General features: G+C 48.1%; 1 protein-coding gene and 1 non-coding gene across 7 annotated transcripts in view; both read right to left on the reverse strand.

The window, feature by feature from the left end:
- Window positions 1-16,706, reverse strand: part of GOLIM4 (golgi integral membrane protein 4) — a 102,565-nt gene extending 85,859 nt beyond the window's left edge. For 5 of the 6 annotated variants that reach the window (XM_029075900.2, XM_029075886.2, XM_029075881.2 and 2 more), the window contains exon 1: window positions 16,464-16,705. In XM_029075900.2, the coding sequence (XP_028931733.1) occupies window positions 16,464-16,650 (187 nt within the window). In that variant the 5' untranslated portion in view covers window positions 16,651-16,705. Of the gene's footprint in view, window positions 1-16,463 lie in introns of all 6 variants that reach the window. The other variant, XM_029075893.2, reaches the window with a different exon arrangement.
- Window positions 16,707-17,941: 1,235 nt separating this feature from the next.
- TRNAL-CAG lies at window positions 17,942-18,024 on the reverse strand. Its single transcript has one exon. It is a non-coding gene; the product is annotated as a tRNA-Leu (tRNA).
- Window positions 18,025-19,270: the final 1,246 nt, after the last annotated feature.

A 19,270-nucleotide genomic window follows, 5' to 3' on the forward strand; every position in this document is an offset into this window, starting at 1 on the left:
GTCCAGAAAGCAAACTCCCTAAAGTAGAAACCTCCTTCAGTCTTCATCTACTCTCCAGGGCGGAATAGTCAGTAGACTGTAACTTCCTGCCAATCACCAAGCTAGAAGTATTCACATAAACTGCATATTCCAATTCCAAATAACTATTGTTCAAAACCAAGCCTCCTTCTGACTTCCTGGCAGCTTCTCAGGACAACCTATTGAGACGTGCCAGGAATCTCACAGCTAATATGGCTCCACCCTGAAACAACTTCTGCCATTTTACACACAGAAAGGTGAACCTAGTCAGATATTTCTAAATAAACTCATAGTCAGTTACTCAAATGTGTGTGGATGATGTAAATGACAACAAATATCATGCAGGAGAATTATTTAGAAATAACTCCTAATTTCCTTATTTAACCTTAAGCAAACTGAAAAATGTACTGCTGAAGCATTTGAGTTTCGATCATACAGCGGTATTTCCTGTGCTCAAAAAAACCAAAATAAGCACTTGGACAAATACAACCAAAGCAGCATGCATTTATGCTCCTGGTCCTCAAGGAATGTAGACTTTAAAAGGGAAGAATGGCTGACAAAAAAACTATTTATAAAGACTGTGTGTACAAGGATGTAATTGGCATTTTAAAAAAGAATTACAAATATAACGAATATATAACAAATATAACGAGAAGGAAGATATAATAGGAAGTACTTCAAGAAGATCACCATGAAGAGAATTACTGAATGTAAAAATGAAAATTAAAAAAAAAAGGCATACCTGAGTACATGTGTGAGTGCCCCCTCCCCCCACACAATCACTAGGGATAAGAATAAAACACATGGAAGGGTGGCTCCTTAGTGAACTCATTCATTCGATCATATTTATTGAGCGCTTACTACAGGCAAAGTACTGTATTAAGCGCTTCGGAGAGTACAATACAATGCAACTTGCATGTGGTAAATTATTCAGGAAAGGCTTCCTGAAGGAAATGGGATTTTAAGCGGTCTCTGAAGATGGGGAGAGCGGTGATCTCTCAGATTTAATAATAATGTTGGTATTTGTTAAGCGCTTACTATGTGCAGAGCGCTGTTCTAAGCGCTAGGGGAGATACAGGGTAATCAAGTTGTCCCACGTAGGGCTCACAGTCTTCATCCCCATTTTACAGATGAGGTAAGTGAGGCACAGAGAAGTTAAGTGACTTGCCCAAAGTCACACAGCTGACAAATGGCAGAGCAGGGATTCGAACCCATGGCCTCTGACTTCCAAGCCCGTGCTCTTTCCACTGAGCCACGCTGCTTCTCATAACTAGATTTGCATAACTAGATTTGGTGATCAGGGTGAGGTTTCCGGGCCAGGAAAATCAGGACAATGACATAAGCAATGGATTTTATTCATTCAATAGTATTTATTGAGCACTTACTATGTGCAGAGCACTGTACTAAGCGCTTGGAATGAACAAGTCGGCAACAGATAGAGACAGTCCCTGCCGTTTGACGGGCTTACAGTCTAAGGGAGTGAGATCTAGGTAACAGCCCTAAACCAAACACCAAGTACAGTGCTCACCACGCAGTAAATGATCACTAAGTAGCACTGACTGATTGATAAGTGAGCCACTATTTAAGGCTCTGCATCAAATCTTCCCATCCTTTAAGTCAACTGTGAGGAGTTTGGATTTGATGAGAAAGAAAAAGAAGTAACTTGTACTGACCCTGAAATTCTGCATAACTAGAAAAAACCCAGCATCAGTAGTGCAGAAGGACTCACAGACCCAAAGCTAAGCAAAGGATCCGTTTCACCTTGGGCCACGGTTCACTTGGCAACCGGCATTCACCACAAGTCATCTGAGACCAACAAAAAAGGCTCCCTAAAAGGAAGACACACCATCATCATTTTCTACTTTACGTGTATCGTTTTCATTCATTCAATAGTATTTATTGAGCGCTTACTATGTGCAGAGCACTGTACTAAGCGTTTGGAATGTACAATTCAGCAACAGATAGAGGCAATTCCTGCCCAATATCAGGCTCACAGTCTAAGCAGCTACAATTCTGCGAATCTGATGCTGCGATTCCAATTTATGGATCTCAGTGCAGTGTCACGAAAGAGACGATCACCACGTCAGTAGGGCTTCACGAGCACCAACTATGCGTCGAGCACTGTACTCGGCAAAGCACTGTAATTATGATGATGGTATCTGTTAAGCACTTACTATGTGCAAAGCACTGTTCTAAGCGCCGGGGAGGGATACAAGGTGATCAAGTTGTCCCACGTGGGGCTCAGAGCTTTAATCCCCATTTTTCAGATGAGGTAACTGAGGCAGAGAGCAGTGAAGTGACTGGCCCAAAGTCACACAGCTGACCATCGGCGGAGCCCGGATTAGAACCCGTGACCTCTGACTCCCAAACCCGGGCTCTTTCCGCTGAGCCACGCTGCTTCTGCAATCGTTCAATGGCATGTATTAAATGCTTCCTGTATGAGGCACTTGTGAGTGTTTCAACGAGAATAAGTAAACAGGATCCCTGGCCTCGAGCATTTCCCAATCTAATGAGGCGGAAACATGCACAATCCATTCCGTTATCCTTCCTCATAAGTGTAAGCTTAAATCCGCCATAAAAAAAAAATCTGTGCAATCAGTAGGTGAATAAATAAAAGTGCTAAGGACACTGTTGAATGGATGTGACGCTGGGGAAGAGGGGTCTTCAACTCGGAAAGCTGCTGGAGGAGATGGTTTTTCAGGAGATCTTTTAGAAGCAGCTTGGCTTTGTGGAAAGAGCAGGGGCCTGGGAGTCGGAAGGACCTGGGTTCTAATCCTGGCTCTTCCACTCGCCTTCTGTGTGATCTTGGGCACGTCATAACTCCTCGGGTCCTCGGTTTCCTCATGTGTAAAATGGCGATTCGATACTTGGACTCCTTCCTACTTATGATGATGATGATGGTATGTGTTAAGCACTTACTATGTGCCAAGCACTGTTCTAAGCGCTGGGATAGATTCAAAGTTAACAGGTTGCCCCACGTGAGGCTCACAATCTTAATCCCCATTTTACAGATGAGGGAACTGAGGCACAGGGAAGTTAAGTGACTTGCCCCAAGTCTTACAGCTGACAAGTGGTGGAGCCGGATTAGAACCCACCACCTCGGACTCCCAAGCCCAGGCTCTTTCCACTAAACCACGTTGCCTCTCATGCTTATACTGTGGGCCAGATGTGAGACGGGGACTGTGTGTCCAACTTGATTGTAACATCTACCCCAGCACTAGGTACAGTGTTTGGCACCATAATAAGCACTAAATACCACAATTATCATTGCTATTTAAGATGAGGAGAGCTGTGGTCTGGCAGATTGGAAACGCATGTTCCTGGCAGCAGAAAGGATGAGTGTATGAGATCAGAGGAAGGGCTGTGAGCCCATTATTGGGCAGGGATTGTCTCTATCTGTTGCCGAAGTGTACATTCCAAGCGCTCAGTACAGTGCTCTGCACACAGTAAGCGCTCAATACTATTGAAAGAATGAATGAATGAAGGGCAATGGGGGGGGGGGGGGACACTTCCGAGGAATGAAGATACTAGCTGAGATGTAGTGGGTAAAGATGGATGATGGGTAGAGAGAGAGCTGACAAATCCTTTAAAACCAATGATGAGTAGTTTCTGCTAGATGGGGAGAGAACTGGGATGATCACTGAAGGCTGGAGAAGTGGGCAGTTGTAAGCTGAATGTAATTTTAGAAAAATGAATAGGACAGCAGAGTGAAGTGCGAATTGGCCAAGGGAGAGTCTAGAGACAATGGATACAAGTGCTTCAACAAAGACTCTTTTCTAGTGAGAGCTAGTGTAGGGGATTCAAAATTAGAAGGCATTTCTTTCATCTCACAGTAAACCAACATTACATGCTGAAATTGGTATATCTAATTTTAGGGATAAAGTTCCACCCTGAGTGGTGGAATTTAAGCTCTGAGTCAAGCTCAAATAAGCTCTCCACAATTGAATGAAATCACTGTTTACAACAGTTGAAGGTATATTCACAAGATGATTCACGATGAGGCTTTCAACATACGTTCCAACCAGTGCAGTAAGAGTCCTTTAAAATAAATGGAACTATTTTAAACCAATGATCACGAGACAGGAGAAAAAAGTCTTCTCCAAGAGAAGGAAAATAATAAACACTGCATGTACTTCTTTAGACACCCAATATATTCTACTTTCCTCTCTGTTACCCAAGCTCCTAGGAAATTTGTTACATTTTGCTGAAATGGCTTGGATGATCTTGCAATTTACTGTATCCTGACAGTCTGAAGGAGACCAAAGCCTTACCAACAAATCCTACTAGAAGAGATAGCATTTTTCCAACAATAATATTATAAAGTATTAAAGTAACAATTGGTTGGAGTTCAGGGAAAGAAATGTTTCCCACCTAAACATACACATTTGTGCACCGGGGGTGGGGGGTGTACACCATATAAAATCAAGTTCACTTTTGAGTGGCAAAGTTACAAAAGTAAATTTCACAGAACTTTTCACCCAAAGCCTTCAAGAAGCAGTGTGGCGCAGTGGAAAGAGCACGGGCTTTGGAGTCAGGGCTCATGAGTTCGAATCCCAGCTCTGCCACTTGTCAGCTGTGTGACTGTGGGCAAGTCACTTAATTTCTCTGTGCCTCAGTTCCCTCATCTGTAAAATGGGATTAAGACTGTGAGCCCCACGTGGGACAACCTGATTCCCCTGTGTTTACCCCAGCGCTTAGAACAGTGCTCTGTACATAGTAAGCGCTTAACAAATACCAACATTATTATTATTATTCAAGACGGGTCTCACGTAACCAACCGCTATGATTTTTAATTAAATCTCAGGAAAAAATAAAAATAAAAAATAAAAAATAAAAAAAATAGATCCCGGAGGCTGGGTTTGTAGAACCAGATTCTCTGGGCCACTAGTGGATCCCAAGGCCCTTCCGGGGTCCTTGGTGCCAAACCTGCAACAGACTTAGATTGTTACAGTCACTGACCAACTCCAACTCGTGTGCCAGAGGTTGACATGCCATGCCATCCTGGATGGGGCCGGATGCTAGCAGTGTGAGCTAGTGTTGGGTCCCTAAATCCACTTAGGTGTTTTCTAAATGGAGATCGCTGCCCCTAAATCCCGGCAGCACCTCCTTGTATTCCCCCTCCACCCCTCTTTTAATCTGCTCTCCCTCTCGGGCAGTAGGAGCCCGATGGGGAAGCCAGCATGTTGGTGTGGAGTCAGGGAACTGAACCTTCACAACACTGCTAAAATCCTCCCTGTCCTCTCCATCCGAACTACCACGTTATTCATTCTACCCCGTCTAGATTACTGCATCAGCCTCGTTGCTGACCTCCCAACCTCCTGTCTCTCCCCACTCCAGTCCACACTTCACGCCTCTACACGGATCATCCTTCTACAAAAACGTTCAGGACATGTCACCCCCCTCCTCAAAAATCTCCTGGGATTGCCTAGCCACCTCTGTATCAAACAAAAATTCCTCACCATTGGCTTTATAGCAGTCCATCACCTTGTCCCCTCCTATCTCTCCTCGCTTCTCTCCTTCTAAAACCCAGCCCGCATACTTAGCTCCACTAGTGCTAACTTTCTCACTGTTCCTCGATCTCGCCTGTCTCACTTCCAAACCCTGGCCCACGTCCAGCCTCTGGCCTGGAACACCCTTCCTCCTCAAATCAGACAGAAAATGATTCTCCCCCCATCTTCAAAGCCTTACTGAAGGCACATCTCCTCCAGGAGGCCTTCCAAGATGAAGCCCCACTTTTCCTCATCTCCCACTCCCTTCTGCCTTGCTCTGACTTGCTCCCTTTGCTATTCCCTGCCCCCCCACCCCCCCCACCCCACGGCAGTTAGGTACTTTTGTTTTGTAATTTTATTTATTTGTAGTGATGTCTATTCTCCCCCCACCTAGGTTGTGAGCTCGTTTGGGGTAGGGTACGTAACTGTTTATTGCTGTATTGTACTATCCCAAGTGCTTAGTACAGTGCTCTGCACACAGTAAACACTTAAATGATGGAACAAATGAACCCGGTTTTGGCAGTGGAACTCTGAACCCAAGCAAAAACCGGGCCATTTCTCCTAGTCCCCGCAAACTGGCACGGCAAATATTTGTCTGTGTGGAGGCCTTGACCATTTGGCAGAGAGAAAAAGGCAAAAGGGAAGATCTGATGTTAAAGCACAGGTCATTCAGGTAGTCTTCAAAGGAAGTGTGAGGACGACGACTATAAATTCCTCCGCTAAGCAGTTCGCTTCTTGGAAGCGGGGATCGTGTCTACCAACTTTATTATATTATTCTCTTCCAAGCGCTCAGAACAGTGCTCTGCCCCCAGGAAGTGCTCCATAAATATCACCGTTTGATTGACAAAGGTAACAAATCATTCATGGCCTAGAGAGCTTCTTATATAAACACAGACTAAATTCCATTACCGGGGGTGGCCGGATTGGTAGCATTCATTCATTCGTCGTATTTATTGAGCACTTACTGTGTGCAGAGCACTGTACTAAGCGCTGGGAAAGTACAATTCGGCAACAGATAGTGACAATCCCTACCCAACAACGGGCTCACAATTTAGAAGGGGGAGACAGACAAAACAAGTAGACAGGCATCAGTAGCATCAAAATAGATAAACAGAATTAGATACATACACATCAATAATAAAATAAAGTAATAAATATATACAAATATACATAAGTACTGTGGGGAGGGAAAGGGGGAGCAAAGGGAGGGAATGGGGGAATGGGGAGGGGAGGAAGAGCAGAGGGAAAAGGAGGGGTTCAGTCTGGGAAGGCTTCCTGGAGGAGGTGAGCTCTCAGTAGGGATTTGAAGAGGGGAAAAGAGTTAGTCTGGCGGAGGTGAGGAGGGAGGGCGTTCCAGGATGGCGGTAGGACGTGGGCCAGGGGTCGACGGCGGGACGGGTGAAAATGAGGGACCGTGAGGAGGTCAGTGGCAGAGGAGCAGAGCGTGTGGGGTGGGCAGTAGAAAGAGAGAAGGGAGGTGAGGTAGGAGGGGGCGAGGTGACGGAGAGCTCTGAAGCCAAGAGTGAGGAGTGTTTGCGTCATACGAAGGTTGATAGACAAACACTAGCAGTATTGGCAGTGCTAACACTTATTGAACTTCCCCTTGGTGCAGTGCACTGGACTAGACACTCAGGAAGTGCAGAAGAATTGACACTGCTGGCGGAAGTGTACTTTCACAACAATCTGAAATGCCTCACAAATAGATGTGTGGAGTCACACGGTTCTGGGTCTAAGATTTGATCTCTTACATGCCATCTTGTAATCACACCCCATTCCGGTCCTTCTTTCAATCAATCAGTGCTTACCTTACCATACTAAGCACTTGGGAGAGTATACTATAAGAGTGTTATTATTATTATTAAACAGTGCCTACTCAATGTTGGCATTTGTTAAGCAGTTACTATATGCTGAGCACTGTTCTAAGCGTTGGGGTAGGTACAGGGTAATCAGGTTGTCCCACGTGAGGCTCACGGTCTTAATTGCTATTTTACAGATGAGGTAACTGAGGCACCAAGAAGTAAAGCAGCGTGGCTCAGTGGAAAAAGCTCGGGAGCTAGAGGTCAGGGGTTCATATCCCCACTCTGCCACTTGTCAGCTGTGTGACTGTGGGCAAGTCACTTAATTTCTCTGTGCCTCAGTTACCTCATCTGTAAAATGGGGATTAAGACTGTGAGCCTCATGTGGGACAACCTGATTACCCTGTGTCTCCCCCAGCGCTAGAACAGTGCTCTACACATAGTAAGCACTTAACAGATACCAACATTATTAAAGTGACTTGTCAAAGTCACACAGCTGACAGGTGGCGGAGCTGGGATTAGAACCCATGACCTCTGACTCCTAAGCCCATGCTCTTTCCACTGAGCCACGCTGCTTCTCTACATCATAGGCCCAAACTCCCCGGATCCAAGGCTCACACCCCATCAGCTCACACCCACCCAACCCCATCCCCTGATTAGACCGTGAGCCCGTCACTGGGCAGGGATTGTCTAACTGTTGCCGAATTGTACTTTCCAAGTGCTTAGTACAATGTTCTGTAAATAAATACTAAATATACTAATATATAAATACTATTGAATGAATGAAGGCCTCCTCTCTCCTTATCCTAGCCCAGTGCAGCCTGTAGAACACCCGTCCCATCGTGGGCAGAATCCCCTTCAGCCTCGGCCTGTTTCCAACCCATTCATTGCTCCTCTTGCCATCACACTAAAACCCCGATCACAATCGATCGATCAATCGGTAGTATCTATTAAGTGCTAACAGTCTCTCTTGAAGGCATCTGCTCCCGCGCCCCAAGATTCACTGGGAGGTATCCACCTGCTTCTTGCCCTCCTTCTTCCCATGCTACTTGAGCACAATCCCACCCTATCTGTTCCTCTTGCTTTTTCTTTCGAAGGTTTATTAACTGCAAAGCCCCCACAAGCTCAAAGCCTTATGGAAAACACATCTCCTCCAAGAAGTCTTCCCTGACTAAGCCCTCACTGCCTCTTTTTCCATTCCTTTTTGTGTCACTCTGACTTCCTCCCTTTATTCACCCCTCCCTCAGTCCCACAGCACTTATGTACAGATCCAGAAATTATTTATATTAATGTCTGTCTCCCCCTCTAGCGTGTAAGCTCGTTGTGGGCAGGGAACAGATCTAACCTCTTGTACTGTACTCCCCAATCACTTAGAACAATGCTCTGCACACAGTAAGTGGTCAATAAATACAATTGATTGATTATGAGACCCATAACCCCCCCGATTAGACTGTAAGCCCATCAATGGGCAGGGACTGTCTCTATCTGTTGCTGAATTGTACATTCCAAGAGCTTAGTACAGTGCTCTGCACATAGTAAGTGCTCAATAAATACTACTGAATGAATGAATAACCATTACTAGTTGTCACTGTCTACTTTTCCCCCTTAATTTTGATGTCCCTCACCTTCCTTCTCTCCTCCATCCCTACATTAATCCTTGGGAATTTAAAATGAAATTAATAATAATAATTGTGGCCTTTGTTAAACGCTTACTATGCGCCAGGCATGGTACTAAGCGCTGGGGTGGATACGAGCAAATCGGGCTGGACATAGTCCCTGTCCCACGTGGGGCTCACAGTCGCAATCCCCGTTTTACAGATGAGGTAACTCAGGCCCTGAGAAGTGAAGTGACTTGCTCAAGGTCACACAGCAGACAAGTGGAGGGACCAGGATTAGAACCCGTGACCTTCTAACTCCCAGGATAGTGTGCTCTAGCCACTAAGCCAGGCTGCCTCTCTATGTGGATATCCCTTACCGCTTTCTCCTCACTCTTCCACTCCAGTGACCTTTTATTCCCACCTCATTTCACCCACTCCCCAGCTTGGACACAAACTTGATTTCATCACCTCAAATCACTGATGACTGCAAATTCTCTAAACCTCACCAGTGATAAATCATTAATTTATTCCAATCTCTGGCCATCACCCGCCTTAGCTGTCTTTTTTCTCAACTCCTCCCCCCAAAACTGTCCTCTCCCCCAACAGAAATCTCCAATCTCTTGACCTCCTCCACATTTCCCAGACCAAAATGCCCGATTTAAATTCCCTCCCCCAACTTCTCTCCCAAAGCACAAATCCATGCCTTTAACATCATCCTCTCCTCCAAACTCAACTCCCTCCTTCCGCTGTCCCACGTGCTCTACCATTCCCAGTGTTGTCTCCACTCCAATCCAGTTCTTCTGCTCCTCTGCTTAGACCGTTGCGTGCTATGGGCAGAAACCCAGGCTCCAGGGCAACTTTGTCTAACCGAAATTCATCTTCACCTGCTCTGACTCTGTCCTCTCGCTGCCCAGCCACAGTACTTCTCCTGCATGTCACCACCTATAGCAAATACACCCGACTTTTCCAACTCCTTCCTCAAAACTTTAGTGATCCCACCATTCTAGCATGGTGTAGTGGATCGAGCACGAGCCTGGGAGTCAGAAGGTCACAGGTCCTAATCCCGGTTCTGCCACCTGTCTGCTGTGTGACCTTGGGCAAGTCACTTAACTTCCCTGTGCCTCAGTTATGTTCTGTGAAAAATAGAGATTAAAGCTGTGAACACCATGCAGGACATAGACTGTGTCCAACAGCACAGTACAGTGTCTGGCACATAGCAAATGCTTATATACTTTAAAAAAAAAGAAAAATAAAGAATGGCAATTGGGAGAGTTCAACAGAAGTAATATCACTGCACACTACAAACCCAAATCTTATGGGGTAGGAAGATAGGGAAAAATGTTTTAGAAAGAGTGGGAGGGGGAGGAAAAACAAGGACATAAGGGGAAGTAGTAGATTAACTGCATCAGATGGAAATAGCCAAATAAATAATAATGGCATTTATTAAGTGCTTATTATGTGCAAAGCACTGTTTTAAGCACTGGGGAGGATACAAGGTGATCAGGTTGTCCCACAAGGGGCTCACAGTCTTAATCTCCATTTTACAGAAGGTGTAACTGAGGCACAGAGAAGTTAAGTGACTTGCCCAAAGTCACACAGCTGACAAGTGGCTGAGCGGGGATTTGAACCCATGACCTCTGACTCTAAGCCCGAGCTCTTTCCACTGAGCCACGCTGCTTCTCCCATTCCTTTTTGTGTCACCATGACTTCCTCCCTTTATTCACCCCTAATTGGATAGATAAGTAAAATCATATAGTGGTGCTGAGCAGAAGAATGAAATACAGCTCCTTGTGTTCGGGGAACGCATCTACCAACTCGTACTTTCCCCAGCGTTTAATACAATGCTCTGCACACAATAAGCACTTTGATAAATATGACTGATGTACGCACTTGGGTGGTACTGGTTTACATGTCTGAGGCATTGTGCAATGATTAGAAAAGGCCTTTCAGAGTAGATTGAATGAATGAATGTTGTCCTCCTCCCCATCGCGGTCAGACCTGCCAAATGCCCCCGATCGTGGCTGTGCCCCTGCTGACCTTGAGGGCTCCCCGTTTAAGATTAACAACTTTTATTGAGCTCCTAATGTGCGTAAAGCACTGTGCCTTTGCCTCAGCTCCCCCTCCCTTCCGCCTCACGTTGGAGTTTTAGGAGGGCTTTGAAAAGTGGGAAGCTGGGGAAGTCTGGCAGATCTTATGGGAGAGAGTTCTTGAGCAGGGCAATAGTGTGAACAGGACTCAGACACTGAATTAAGCAGGACACAGCTAGAATGTAACCTTGGAAGAAGGGAACTGTGGAATCTGGGATTAAGATAATAATAATAATTTTGGCATTCGTTCAAATGTTTCCTATGTGCCAAGCCCTATACGGTGCACGGAATACATACAAAATATCCAAGTCCCACACCGGGCTCACAGTCTAAACAGGAGGGAGAGCAGGCACTGAGTCCCCATTCTGCAGATAGATGAGGGAACTGAGATACAAAGAAGTTAAATGAATTTACCCAAAGTCACACAGCAGGTATGTGGCAGAGGCTGAATTAGAACCCAAGACCTCTGCCTCCCAGGTCCACGCTCTTTTCACTAGGCCACGCTGCTTCTCAAAGTTGGTGGCAGATGTTTGAACAACTATTATTATTAACAATAATAATAATAATATGAACAGTAATGTTTGTCTTTAAGTGCTTACTATATGCCGAGTACTGTAGTAAATGCTGAGGCAGATAGAAGATAAATGGGTCCCGCAGTTTAAGTGCTGAATCCCCATTTTGTAGATGAGGGAACTGAGGCACAAAGAAGTTACCTGAGCAAAGTCACACAAGAGATAAGTGGAGTAGCCAATTTAAGAACCCAGGTCCCCCGATTCCCAGGCCCGTGCTATTTCCACTAGGCCACGTGGTTTCTCTTTGGAAGTCAATGGTAAGAAGTTTCTGATCGATATGGAGAGAGAGAATAGCCACTGGAGGTTCTTGAGGAGTCTAGATGTGTTCCAAGTGATGCTTTAGCAAGATTTTTGTGCAGCAGAATGTAGTGGGAAGCAACGTGGCTTAGTTGCTTAGAGCACGGGCCTGGGAGTCAGAAGGTCCTAGGTTCTGATCCTGGATCCGCCACCTGTCTGCTGTGTAACCTTGGGCACGTCACTTCACTTCTCTGTGCCTGAGTCATCTCAACTGTAAAAAGGGGATTAAGAGTGTGAGTCCCATGAGGGACAGGGACTGTGCCCAATTGATTAACTTGTATCTACCATAGCACATAGAACAGTGCTGGGCACAGAGTAAGGGCTTCACAAGTACCCTAATTATTATTATTATTGTTAGTGTAAACTGAGGAAGGAGACCAGGGAGGAGACTGACAAGGAGCCTGATCGTCTCAGTGTGACACGACAAGAACTGAACCAGCGTGGTGGGTGTTTGGGTAGAAAGGAAGAAGTGAATCTGTGAAAGATTATGGAGGAAAAACTGAAGAGTTTTAGCCATCAAGTATTTTCATATTCATACTGTGACAACTGTCGCAGGTCCAAAAGTCATGAGCAATAAGGCGGGGGGGGGAACAATTAAAGCTGAAATTTAAATTCTCTCCTGATTTGAAAATTTCAAATTGATCCGGAGTCAATACGTTTTCCTCTTCCCAGACTTAGAAATAAATCTAAACATCAGATCACCTAAACAAAAATAAATGGAAAAGAGGAGCAATGGGGTAAAAATTCACTTTATTAATAATGACGATAGCGGCATTTAAGCACTTCCTATGTGCCAGTCAGTGTATTAAGCGTTGGGATCGATACAAGCAAATAGGGTTCGACGCAGTTCCTGTCCCCCATTCTTAATCCCCATTTGACGGATGAGGTAACTGAGGCACAAAGTGAAGTGATCTGTGCAAGGTCACCCAGCAGACAAGTGGCAAAGCTGGAATTCAAGCCCACGTCCTTCTGACTCCCGGGGCCGTGCTCCATCACTAGGCCATACTGCAGTCTCCAAATCCACAGCAGCCAACAAGGAGAAATTACTTGAACAGCTCAGTTGAACATCATGCTGAGAGCAACAAGGGATACCTTCTAACCACTTGAGTTAATTTAAGAAAAACTATTTTTCTTTTTCTGCTTTCAAAACAAAAACAGAGAAAAAACTGTGGGAAAGCAGAACTTTGAAAATGCCCTTTCACTGAAGGGTGGTCAATCTCTACATCCTCATCTCATTGCTGCCAGATTTCAAGTTCCCAAAGTGGGCCTACACCGAACTTCAGACTTTCCCATCATTTTCCAGGGAGAAATTTCTAGGACAACCATTGAGGTTTCCAAGAGAATCACTTCATCACTGGCACCACACTGGATGTGGAAGGAGCAGCTAATAATAGCTCCACACATCTCAAGGGCCAAACTAAGTTACAAAAACAAAAACAGAAGGAAATATGTTTTCCTTACAAAGGTTTTTCAATGGCCCAGGGCTAGATCTAATGAGCTGATCTGCCTAGTGGAAAGCCTCGGGCCAAGAAAACAGGAGACCTAGCTTCTAATTCCGGCTCGGCCACTTCAATCGATACCACTTACTGAGCACTCACTCTGGGCAGAGCGCTGTATTTGACCAATACCGCTTTGGAAGAGTACCACAGTACTATGATCCCTGTCCTCGGCGGGGTGAATGTCACTAAAATAATTCAGAGATGGGGGGGAGGGCAAGAAAAGCGGTTGTTTCTACGAATTAGAGCTTCAAGCGATAGAGTAAGATGATACGATAACGCCACGGTTGGTATGGGGCACTCTTGTGCCTTTGTGTCCTGGAGGAGATGTGATTTCAGGGCTTTAGCCAGAATGGAGAAGCACCAGCTGCACTCATTTTATTTTTAAAAAAGCAAAATTGTGGCATTCCAGTTCTTCCACAGTTTTCAGTATTAGACACCATTTCCCCCCAGTTTTTACAAATGCAACACTGCTTTAGCAGAATCACAATTCACAACTCAAAATTTGAAATAGTTCAATGACTAACAAAAACGTACTATACATTCTATATCGATATATCTATTATGCAGTACAGTAAAGCCTCCTTGAATTAACTTTTACCAATCAAAACTTTCCACGTGATTGTTTTCTTCGGGCCCGGGACACGGCACAGAAAGCCTCATACAAAGAATTACTATAAAACAACCCTCGAGTGGATACCTCTTCCATTATACCTAGATCTCTATCCAGTCGGGGCTATATCCGACTTGCCCAAGACTATGTATAAAGATTCACAGCTATTCACAGATAAAAGCAAATGCACATTTCCCAAGTCGGTGGTGACAAAAATCCTTCAGGCTACAAAGTTCCAAACCTGTGGAAGGGAAAGCCAAAACGGCCTTAGGCTCAGAAAGACTTGCCCTTTTGTTTGTTCACTGGGTCATGGCTTAGTTATTAATTTGGCAGTTGCATTTGAGTCAGGCTGGGCACAACAACCTTTTAATATGGATTCCGTGGAGACCTAGCTAAAGCAAACTGAAAATGACACCTCCCAAGGCTAAGGAAAGCTGCCCGATGAAGACGGAAAAGTACTGATCTGAGCTCGGGGGAGGTCCGAATGCTTTTTTCAGCTTTGCCTTTGACCCTCTAAAACCAGACTCCAGTTATGAGGCCTCTGCACCCCAGGATATTTGGAGAATGAAAGACTGACACGGAAGAACTCCGAACCTATTAAAACCAGAAAGCCTGGGAACGTTCAATAGTCAGGTACACGTACACACAAACGTGAATCGGAAATCTGACCATTTTCTGGTTCACTCGCTCCATGAATCATCCGGATAGACTCTCTACAAATCAAAAAATTACACATTTGAATGATCTGAAGCTACTACCTTCACGGAACAAAGTTAATCCGATAATTTGCCCTTTTCTCTGTTCTAGACAGACCCAACTACTAAATGTTTGGAGACTCAGTGATTCCCTGGAGAAAGATGCTCCACAGACCCAAGTTCGGATGACCCGCGACATCAACCAGTGCGGTCCAAAACACTTTAAAGCAGGGATGACTATTCTTCTCTGCATAAAACGTGTTCTCTGCCAAGAACACCCCTAAAGCATTTGGGGATTTCTGAGAGCCAAATGTGCTCCTCGACGGAAACAGCTCAAACAATAGTATTTACTGAGCGCTTACTGTGTGCAGAGTACTGCGCTAAACGCTTGGGGAGAGTGCATTAGAACCGAGCTGATACACCCATTCCCTGCCCACAACAAGCTTACAGTCTAGAGGGAGGTTAATCAGTGGTATGTATTGAGCGCTTACTATGTACAGAGCACTGCGTTAAGCAATTGGGAGGGTCCAGTATAACAGAGTTGGCGGACACCTTCCCTGCCCATAGCAAGCTTACAGTTTAGAGAGGAATCAATCAACAGTAATTACTGAGCACTTACCGTGTGCAGAGTACTGTGCTAAGCACTTGGGAAAGTCCAATATAGCAGAATTGCTGGACACATTCCCTGCCCACAAGCAGCTTACATTCTAGAGCAGTGTGAAGCAGCATGGCTTAAGGCGGAAAGAGCCCGGGCTTGGAAGTCAGAGGATGTGGGTTCTAATCCCTGCTCTACCACTTTACTGCTGTGTGACTTTAGGCAAGTCACTTAACTTCTCTGCGCTCAAGTTCCCTCTTCTGGAAAATGGGGATTAAGACTGTGAGCCCCGCCTGGGACAATTTAACTCGTGTCTACCCCAGAGCTTTGAACACTGCTTGGCATACGGTAAGCGTTTAACAAACACCATAATAATAACAGAGGGAAATCAATCAGTGGTATTTGCTGAGCGGTTACTGTGGGCAGAATACTGCGCTAAGCGCTTGGAAGAGTCCAATATAGCGGAGTTTCTGCACATGTTGCCTGCCCACAAGAAGCTTCCATTCTAGAGAGAAATCAATAAATCAGTGGTATTTGCTGAGCGGTTAGTGTGTGCAGACTACTGTGCTAAGCGCTTGGGAGAGTCTAATATAGGAGAGTTGCTGGACACACTGCCTGCCCACAAGAAGCTTCCATTCTAGAGGAAAATCAATCAATCAGTGGTATTTGCTGAGTGGTTACCGTGTGCAAAACACTGTGCTAAGCGCTTGGGAGAGTCTAACAGAGGAGAGGTGGATGCAGTGCCTGCCCGCGAGGAGCTTTCTTTTTAGAGGGGGATGAAGAGAATACTTTCGAGCGGGACACCTGTGGGAGGTCAAAGTTTTTGCAAGGAGGCTTGGTGGCCCCGGAGCCCCCAGCCCCCAGTTCCTGCCCCTCAGGACCAGTCCCAGCTCCCAGCCCCTGACCCAGTCCCTAGCCTCTGCCCCCAGGCCCAACCCCAACCCCCGGCCTCTGCCCCCAGGCCCAGCCCCTGCCCCCAAGTCCAGCCCCCAGTCCCAGCCTCTAGGCCCAGCCCCTGCCCTCAACCCCAGCCCCCGTCCCCTGCCCCCCAGCCCCTGCCCCCCAGCCCCTGCCCCCCAGCCCAGCTTCTGCCCCCCAACCCCTGGCCCCAACCCCTTCCTCTGCCCCCAGGCCCGCCCCCTGCCCCCCCGCCCCCCAGCCCCCTGCCCAGCCCCCCCAGCCCAGTTTCTTCCCCCCGGCCCCGTACCTTGCAGCTGTGCGGAGAGGGCCTCCTGGTGCTGCTGGTATTTGAGGGCCACGGCCTCGGCCCTGCGCAGCTGGGTCTGCAGCTCGTAGTAGAGCGCCGCCCCGTAGACGAAGCCCAGCGCCACGCTCAGGAGCAGCAGCGTCTGCAGGATGCGCTTCTGCTTGCGGGAGCACAGCCCGTTGCCCATAGTGCCGGCCTCGGCCCGCCCCGGGGGGGAGGGCAGGGGAGGGAAGGAGGGAAGGAGGGAGGGAGGGAAGGAAGGAGGGAGGGAGGGAGGGAGGTCCGGGCCCGCTCAGCGGCGGGCGGGGTCCCGGGCGCAGCCCGCCGCACAAGGCGTAGCGCAGGGCGCGGCCGCCATGGGGGCCGGGTGGGAGGGCGGCGGGCGTCGGGGCGGCCCGCTCGGCTCGCTCCCCGACCCCGGCCCCCCCGGCCTCCGACACACCCACTCGGCGCCTGCGGGCCGGGCCGGGCCGCAGCGCACCGCACAGCACAGCACAGCACCGCAGCGCAGCGCACCCACCGCCGCCCGCACAACTTACGTGTCAGGGCGGGCGGGGCGGGCGGGGCGGGCTTCTATCCCTCTCCGGCCGCCCGCCCGCGGACCCCCGCGCCCATTGGCCCCCCGGGGGAGGCCTCCCGGCCCCATTGGACCCCGCGCCTGTCCGTCCGCCGGGCTCGCCCCGCCCCCCCCGCTGCTCCGCCTTCCGCCGCTCCTCCCTCCTCCCCCTCCTTTGTCTCCTCCCCTTCTCTTCTCCTCCCCTCCTTCTCCTTTCCTCTCCTTCTTCTCCTCCCCCTTTCTCCTTCTCTCCTTCCCTCTTCTTCTCCCCCTCCCCTCTTTTCTCCCCCTCCTTCTCCTCTCTCTCCCTCTTCTCCTCCCTCTTCTCCTTTCTTCTCCTCACTCCTTCTTCTCCTCCCCCTCTTCCCCTCCCCTCCTCTTCTCTTTCCCCTCTTTCTCCCTTCTCTCCTCCCCTTCTCTTCTCCTCCCCTCCTTCTTTCTCTCCTGCCCTCTCCTTCCTCTCCTTCTTCTCCTCCCCCTTTCTCCTTTCTCTCCTCCTCTTCTTCTCCCCTCCCCTCTTTTTCTCCCCCTCCTTCTCCTCTCTCTCCCTCTTCTCCTCCCCTCCTTCTCCTTTCTCTCCCCACCTCCTTCTTCTCCTCCCCCTCCTTCTTCTCTCTCTCCCTCTTCCCCTCCCCTCCTTCTTAATAATAATAATAATGTTGGTATTTGTTAAGCGCATACTATGTGCCGAGCACTGTTCTAAGCGCTGGGGTAGACATAGGGGAATCAGGTTGTCCCACGTGGGGCTCACAGTCTTAATCCCCATTTTACAGATGAGGGAACTGAGGCGCAGAGAAGTGAAGTGACTTGCCCACAGTCACACAGCCGACAAGTGGCAGAGCTGGGATTCGAACTCATGAGCCCTGACTCCAAAGCCCGTGCTCTTTCCACTGAGCCACGCTGCTTCTCCAAGATTTGCGGATGTCAGAAGTGGGATTCGAACCCACGCCTCCAGGGGAGACTGCGACCTGAACGCAGCGCCTTAGACCGCTCGGCCATCCGGACTGACTTCTTCTTTCTCTCCCCCTCTTTCTCCTTCTCTCCTCCCCTTTCTCCTCCCCTTCTCTTCTCCTCCCCTCTTTCTCCTCTCTCTCCCTCTTCTCCTCCCCTCCTTCTCCTTTCTCTCCTCCCCTCCTTCTTCTCCTCCCCTTTTTCCTCTCTCTCCTCCTCCCTTCTTCTCCCCCTCCTTCTCCTCTCTCTCTCCCTCTTCTCCTCCCCTCCTTCTTCTCCTCCCCCTCTTTCTCCTTTCTCTCCTCCTCCTTCTCCTCCCCCTCCTCCTTTCTCCCCCCCTCCTCTCCCTCCTTCTCCTCCCCTCCTCCCCCTTCTCCTCCCCTCCTCCTTTCTCCCCCTCCTCCTCCCCTCCTTCTCCTCCCCTTCTCTTCTCCTCGCCTCCTTCTCCTTTCTCTCCTCCCCTCTTCTTCTTCCCTTCCTTCTCCTTTCTCCCCTCCCTCTGCTCCTCCCCTTCTTTTTCTCCCCCGCCAGAGAGAATCATTCATTCATTCATTCAGCGTATTTATTGAGCGCTTACTGTGTGCAGAGCACTATACTAAGCGCTTGGAATGTACCATTCGGCAACAGATAGAGACCAGACCTGCCCAACGACGGGCTCACAGTCTAAAAGGGGGAGACAGACAGCAAAACAAAACAAGTAGACAGGCATCGATAGCATCAAAATTGCTAAATAGAACCATAGACAAAGGCACATCATTAATAAAAGAGAGAAATAAATACGTACAAATATGCACAAGTGCTGTGGGGAGGGGAAGGGGGTAGAGCAGAGGGAGGGAGTTGGGGGAATGGGGAGGGGAGGAGGGGCAGAGGGAAAGGGAGGGCTCAGTCTAGAAAGGCCTCCTGGAGGAGGTGAGCTCTCAGTAGGGCTTCGAAGAGGGGAAGACAGTTAGTTTGCGGAGGTGAGGAGGGAGGGCGTTCCGGGTCAGTGGTAAGATGTGGGCCAGGGGTCGGTGGTAGAACCCTCTTCTTCTCCCCCACCTTCTCCTTTCCTCCCTCTGCTTCTCTCCTTCTTCTTCTCCTCCCCCTCCTTCCTCTCCCACTGCTTCTCTTCCTGAGAAGCAGCGTGGCTCAGTGGCAAGAGCCCGGGCATGGGAGCCAGAGGTCGTGAGTTCCAATCCCAATTCCACAATTTACCAGCTGGATGACTTTGGGGAAGTCACTTCACTTCACTGGGCCTCAGTGACCTCTTCTGTAAAATGGGGATGAAGACTGTGAATCCCACCTGGGACAACCTCGTTAC

The sequence above is a fragment of the Ornithorhynchus anatinus genome, chromosome 1 (genome assembly GCF_004115215.2).
Source record: "Ornithorhynchus anatinus isolate Pmale09 chromosome 1, mOrnAna1.pri.v4, whole genome shotgun sequence".
Lineage (NCBI taxonomy): Eukaryota > Metazoa > Chordata > Mammalia > Monotremata > Ornithorhynchidae > Ornithorhynchus > Ornithorhynchus anatinus.